The sequence below is a fragment of the Triticum dicoccoides genome, chromosome 5A (assembly GCF_002162155.2).
Source record: "Triticum dicoccoides isolate Atlit2015 ecotype Zavitan chromosome 5A, WEW_v2.0, whole genome shotgun sequence".
Taxonomy (NCBI): Eukaryota; Viridiplantae; Streptophyta; class Magnoliopsida; order Poales; family Poaceae; genus Triticum; species Triticum dicoccoides.
Window position 1 is genome coordinate 540,488,619 of NC_041388.1, and position 6,687 is coordinate 540,495,305.

General features: G+C 46.9%; 2 protein-coding genes across 2 annotated transcripts in view; both read left to right on the top strand.

The window, feature by feature from the left end:
- Positions 1-1,352, top strand: part of LOC119302631 (proteasome assembly chaperone 4-like) — a 2,728-nt gene extending 1,376 nt beyond the window's left edge. Inside the window, exons 3-6 of the mRNA XM_037579672.1 lie at positions 480-551; positions 637-712; positions 796-860; positions 929-1,352. Of these exons, the coding sequence (XP_037435569.1) occupies positions 480-551; positions 637-712; positions 796-860; positions 929-1,021 (306 nt within the window). The 3' untranslated portion in view covers positions 1,022-1,352. The remainder of the gene's footprint in view (positions 1-479; positions 552-636; positions 713-795; positions 861-928) is intronic.
- A 3,918-nt stretch (positions 1,353-5,270) lies between these two features.
- On the top strand, positions 5,271-6,104 carry LOC119297771. The gene has a single exon (XM_037575426.1). The coding sequence runs from the start codon at positions 5,334-5,336 to the stop codon at positions 5,940-5,942; it is 609 nt and encodes a 202-aa protein (XP_037431323.1). The 5' UTR covers positions 5,271-5,333; the 3' UTR covers positions 5,943-6,104.
- The last annotated feature ends 583 nt before the right edge of the window (positions 6,105-6,687 follow it).

Below are 6,687 nucleotides of genomic sequence, written 5' to 3' on the forward strand. Positions count from 1 at the left end.
AAGGCTGTGTTTCTTGGGATGCAGTTTTCAGACAGTCTATCGAGGTGGCGAAGAAAAACAAAACATGTCATAAGCAGTGGAAGGGATGTTCTACTAGATGTGCAATTCAGTTAGTTGATGTCATGGAGAAAAATCATATCATTTGTAAAGCTGCCAAAGGAAGATGTTCTAGCAGTTGTCCATGTTCAGTTTCAGTTAGTATATGTAAATTTTTAACATGAAGCTAAACTTGCCTTGAGCATTTGTTGTAACATGATTACATGAAGTATGCAAGTGTATGCGTTTGTTATCATCCCCGTGTGAGTTAAGCTTGATTCATTTCTACACAAACTGGGAATATGGGTAGCCATATTTCGGATGATTATTTTTCTTTGAATCATATACATATTTATCCACAATGTGGTATGTTCTCCATTCTGCTCTTTGTCAAACATTCATGTGTTATCTTTTTTAAGCCCCTCTTTTTTTTTTCAATGCAGATCTATGCATGGATAGGATGCAACAACTCGGCAAAGTTTGGCCATTTATATGCTGCTGCAACCACTAGGCTGGTAACATGCAATCGATATAACCTTAAGAACCGGTGTATATTTATTTCTTTTGAGACTGATCACTGTACCATCATGGTCGTTGCAGGGTGATGGAGTGAGTGTCACATCTGTACTTGGAGGAACATCTGATAACACTGGATCAAGCATGGCCCGCCGCTTAGGTACTTCAATTTCTGCTGCAATTGACCCAGCTTTCATCATATTGGTATGAAAAACGGCAAGCTCATGCCACCTCATGTTTCAGTGCTGAAGACAGGCCTAAATATAATTTTAGCATGTAACATTCCGAAAGACAGCCCCATGCTTGAGGTACTAACTGGAACATCTTTGTGTTAGAATTGCCAAGTTTCTGTATCTGATGGGAGCACTGTTTTCAGGCTGCTGCAGAGAGGAAACTTGTGGAGAAGCTGAGAGGTTTAGGCTATATCAGATCTAAGACAGGAGAGGCTAACGCTTCCACAGCTCCTTGATCCACAAAACGCTGATGGATACTTGTGAACTGTCAAGTCAATCGTAGAGAAAGTCACTACTCTTAATGTGTTTGAAACATTTTGAATGGTTATGAAAGCTCAGCGGGGGCTTACTGAGTGTAGGCATGATGATCTGAATTTTTTGTGTGCGACTGTGAACTGCTCCATGTTCAATGAATTATCAAACATGTGGCAAGTATCACATCTGCATCTTCAGAGGTTGTGCGCCATGTACTATTTCAGTGTCTCACGTGTGGAACCCTACATTGAGGTGTTTGTTGCTCACAGAAATGAACTTTGCTGGTCTTATTTGAGCCGTGCCTTCATTGAATTGGCAATGTTTCTAAAAATTCTTGATTAATTTCTTCAGTACTGTCTTAAGTATCTCTGTTATTTGATTTCCACTATAATTGCCGCCAACCTCGGGGGCCTCGGTTTTATTAAGGGGATCACGAGTATATTTTGATGCAATATCCTCGCCTTTTACCCCATACACATTATGCTTTAGAAGAAGAGCTTAACATGGATATGTAAGTTAGGTGTGGTAATTCTATATAGTGGAGTGTGCTATTAGGCATAAATTAATGTTCTATTCTTTCCCGCAAAAAAATCGTAAAGTGGTAGTTTTCTGTCACGTTTCCGTAAAATGTGGTAATTTTTGATTAAATACTCGACCACTCATCCTAAGCACGTACTGTATGTACATGGCGCCGCCAGCCGTTGTGGGTTTTGCTGACCTGCCGACGGAGGCGCTGGACGAGATCGCCCGGCGCGTCGGCAGGGGCGGATCCACTATTGGTCATGGGTGTACAGATGTACACCCAAAATTTACTGCAAAAAAATTCCTACATATAGTTATATGACCGAAATACTTTGTTTCAAAAAAAAAAATGACCGAAATATAAGAGTACTACTTTGAGAGATTACGCAGCAGCTCTCCTGCTGGCAAACAGGCCAATAGTAGCCCATCGGCAGCAGTGGCACAGTCCACTAACCAGCAGCCCAAGAGCAGCAACGTTACCTCTCCGCTCAAAAAACAAAAAGCAATGTTACCTCTGCCCTCACGCACGACTGCACGAGAGATGCTCGGCAGCTCAACTCAAACCACCCCTAAAGAAAAGCTCAGCTCAGTCCAAATGCCCCTTGAAAAAAGAAACTCATTCCAAATTCACCAAATACACTGTTGATTTAAAAACAACAAATGAAGTATCTTTGGATTGATTTCATTAGTAAAAAATAAACAAATGATTTATCTTTAGATTTAGAGATATATAGCTCTTTGTAATTTTCTTCGTCTTTTAAGATATTGTTGTTATTGTGAACAATTTGTATTGCCATGGGCTAATGGACTTCTGTATTAGGGTGAATTTTTTTTAAAACACTCAAAGTTGAATTTCTGAATCCGGCACTGTGCGTCGGGCCCCTCGACAACGTCCTCTGCTCCGCCGTCTGCAGGCCCTGGCGGCGCGCGCTCAGGACCACCCGCCTCCGCCTGCTGGGACGACGGCACGGCCGCCTGCATCACATGTTTGAACTAAAACCACGACAAGTAAATCAGAACGGAAGGAGTACATGCTTGAGAAACTAGAGCTACGCCCCGTCGTGAAGCTCAGCCCCTACCCCTACCACATCGACAGAGCCGACAGACACTACACCCAACGATGCCCCGTCGAGACCGTCGTGGACGACGAGGTGGCGCGGTCGCGGATCATCGGCTGCTCCCACGGCTGGGCCGTCATCGTCGACGACGACACGTGGGCCATGTCCCTGCTTGACCCCTTCACTGGCCGGAGCCTCCCGCTACCTCCCATCACCGACACCCTCGCCCAGGCAAACAGCGGCGGGAGCCCACGGGCGGGACCACCCGCTTCTGGAGGCACATGTTCCGCAAGGCGGCGCTGGCTCCCGGGCGCCGGCTGGGCACCTGCGCCGTGATGCTGCTCCACAGCAACGGCCGCGGCCTGTCCTACCTTGCTCGCGGCGCCACGTCGTGGGCGACGCTGCGCCCTCCGCCGGGCATGCCGCGCAAGTACATGGACGTCATCTTCCACAAGGGGGGCCTTCTACACGATCAGCTGCCACGCCGAGCTGAATGCCTGGGTGCCGGACGGCCACGGCGGCCTGAGGACGACCTAGGCGGCTCACGAGCCCGCTGCCGGGGAAGGCATGGGCCGTGCTCACCGAGTCCATGTCTCGCGATGGCATTCTCATGGTGACTAGCACGGAAACGCGGGAAAACAGCTACAAGTACCCAGGCACACGTCGATAACTACTGCCGACGAGAGTACGAGGTGCACCGCTGCGTGGAGAGCGAGCGTAGGTGGCCTCCAGTGAAAAACCTTGAGGAAATGACGATCATGATCGCGGAAGGACGCAGCTTCTGCGTCCCACGCAGCTACGGCGTCATGGGCGACTCTGGCTATCCCAAGTGTGTGCAAATATCTACTCCCTCCGTTCCTAAATATTTGTCTTTCTAAAGATTTTAACAAGTGACTACATACGAAGCAAAATGAGTGAATCTACACTTTAAAATATGTCTATGTATATACGTATGTGGTAGTCCATTTGAAATTTCTAAAAAGACAAATATTTAGGAACGGGGGGAGTATTTCTCATTGGTTTGTTCCTTACGTTGCCAGACTAGCTCCAGCCTTTTGATCCTTCCTCCTGATAAGCGCTTGTATACTGACAGCATTGCTGCTTCAGCTTGACAATTGTTGCTGCAAGAAGTAGACCCAATGCTAAATTTTCACTAAGCTCATTCCTTAGAGAAATTCCAAGGGAAGTTTCATCAGTCATCATTGTTGGGTTGTATGCTGCAGGTTGTACATGCACATTTGTACTTGGGAGCAGGTTAGAGTTGGTATCTTCGGGAGATGTTTTTTTTTCCTCCTTCTCCATTAAACATGCATTAAGCATTGCATTTTAAGCCTGGAGAACCTGCATAGGACTCCATTTTCTTCTGTTGAAAAGGAGATCATTTCTGACTTTCCATATGTTCCAAAGAATTGTGAAAATATTATCGAGTTTTAGCCCTTGTTGAGAGGACACAATCATTTCAATGATATCAACAAGATATAAATTGGAGTCCAACATATCAGTTTTGAGGCCAAATTTAAACCAAATTTATCTAGATAAACTGCATTGAAAGAAAAGGTGCAAATCCGATTCTATGTGACCACATCTACATCATTCTTTTAGAATGCCTAGAAGCTCTCAATACCGGTGCAACAACTCTCCTAATGAACCCCCAAGCAGAAAATTTGAACCTAGGGTTCATGGTTTTGCTTTTCCAAACCCAATTTGGGACAGAAAATTCTTGATCCGAAGTAAGTGCTCGTCTTCGAAAAGAGCTATCTCTGATTTCCCGCACAAAAGTTTTGTATGCATTTTTTGTTGTACAATCTGCATTAGGAGTGTGAGTCCAACAAATGGTATCTTCAAGATTAGCATTGATAACTGAATATTCAAACTCTCATTCTTAACAGAATCATCAAATAAGCAATCATTTTGTCTTCATCACAAAGTTTGGAATTGGACTTCCAAAGATCACTAATGATACTAGGGCAGGGTCCCTCTAAATTAGGCTTAAGATGATCATAAATATTCTTCCAGTCTTTACACCAAGTATTAGTCCATATGTAAGAGTTGCCTTTAGCAATTTGAAGCTGACTAGCCTCCAGCATGAATGGCAGAACTTTTATGACAGTGGTCCGAAAAGCTGACTAAGAGAGCTAGGTTTCCAAATAGAAGAGTTACCAAAATATTTAGCTCTAAAAATATTTTTCCTAGCTACTAGTAGGACCAAAGGGTACCCTAACATCCATCAATTATATTACTACTTTCTCTGTTTTTAAATATAAGTCTTTTTTAAAGATTCTAATGCGATACGAAGCAAAATAAGTGAATCTATACTCTAAAATATGTCTATATACATTCGTATATAGTTTTTATTAAAAACTTTAAAAAGACTTATATTTATGAACAAGAGGAAGTAATTGATATGGCCGGAGAGAGACATATGGAAATTGGTGACCCGAATCCGGGTGGGATGCGATGGAGACAAAGCGGCGGAAATAGTCGGTCTGTCCACGTTTCCACCACACCCAGCCCAAAACGTGTGATGTGCTTTTCAAGCCACCGCACCCAGCCCTGCCCCCCGACCGATCTGCCGTTGTCAACGCTTATCGGAGTACATATATATCTGCAGTGCACCGCCTGCCGCGCACCAACCCTTTCTTCCCTAGCTAGTTCGCTTTCTCCAAACCCAAAGTACTCTTTTCTTCCAAGAGCGAGAGAAAGAGAGGCCGAGATGAAGCTGGTGTGGTGCCCGGAGACCGCGTCCCAGGCCTTCATCGCCGGCGTCAGCGCCCTGTCAGACTCCGAGCACGGCCCCGCGGGGTCGGCTGGCGTCGCCGAGCTCGTCTCCGCCATGGTCGGGGGATGGAACGCGCAGCTCGTCGTCGACGCGCCCGAGGTCTCGGCCCCCGACTCGGCCACCACGAGCCTCGCCCTCGCCGCCGCCGCCCAGCGCACGGGAGGCCGCTACGCCCGCGTGCTGGCGGACGCGGACCGGGCCATGGAGGAGCTGGAGGGCGTGGACTTCTTGGTGGTCGACGCGCGGAGGCGGGACGCTGCGGCCGTGCTAGCGGCGGCCAGGCCCGGGGCGAGAGGGATGGTGGTGGTGCGCCATGGCGACGGGAGGCGGCGTGGCACGAAGGCGCTCGAAGCTTCCATGGCGGCAGGAACGAGGATCGTGCGGTCCGTGTACCTGCCGATTGACACGGGTGTCGAGGTCCTCCACGTTGGGGTGGGCAAGGGGCCGAGCATACAGTGCCGGCGCAGCCCGAGAGTGTCGAGCCGCTGGATCCGGCACGTCGACCAGGAAACCGGCGAGGAGCACCTCTTCCGCCGGCAGTAATTCCAACCGCTAGCTTTCCCGTACATCAATCGGTTGTAGTGCCGGCCAGGAGAATTAGCTAGGTGGCCATGGTGTCTGGCTTCTTTGAATCTTCCAGCATGCTTAAGAGATGGAGGGAAACTGTGGTGAACCATGGTGTAAATAAATAAATATCGTTCAACAATCATGATACTGAATCTTCCTAGCATCATTGTGAATTTGAGTGCCTTTGATATGATACTGAATCATGCATCCATGTAGATGGTCTCTTAAGTTCAACAATCGCAGTGCATCCCTTTTTTTAATGCAACATTGCAGTACATCGTTTGATTTAAGTGTGTTGCTTGTGTTGAAATTAGCGAAATCATCTCCAAAAATATGGTATTCCCTCTCATCCATATTAATTGACGCACATTTAGTACAACTTTAGTAAAAAGGTATAATCAATTTGAATAGAATGTATCACGCTCGTTGCCATGCCGCTCTTCATTCATAGGGCCGTTGTGTAAGGGGCCTGTTCCTTGGGCGACCCAAAGCCCATCCACCCACGAACAGCGGCAACAAAAATTGATAGAGACCAACGTCGCCCCTTTCACAAATGTGTCAGCCACACATAGAGGCAAGTCATTGGTCCCAGTAGCGCACTCGTACCAGTATTGACATGTGAGACACAAAGAGCCACACATATGCCATGAGCACTAACACGTGAGACGCAAAAAGCCATACACACCACACGCATAAGTAGGCACAAAAGCCCTACACAACC

Bases quoted from the DNA above. Each gene is read 5' to 3' on its own strand.
- LOC119297771 (XM_037575426.1), top strand. From the start codon at position 5,334: ATGAAGCTGGTGTGGTGCCCGGAGACCGCGTCCCAGGCCTTCATCGCC.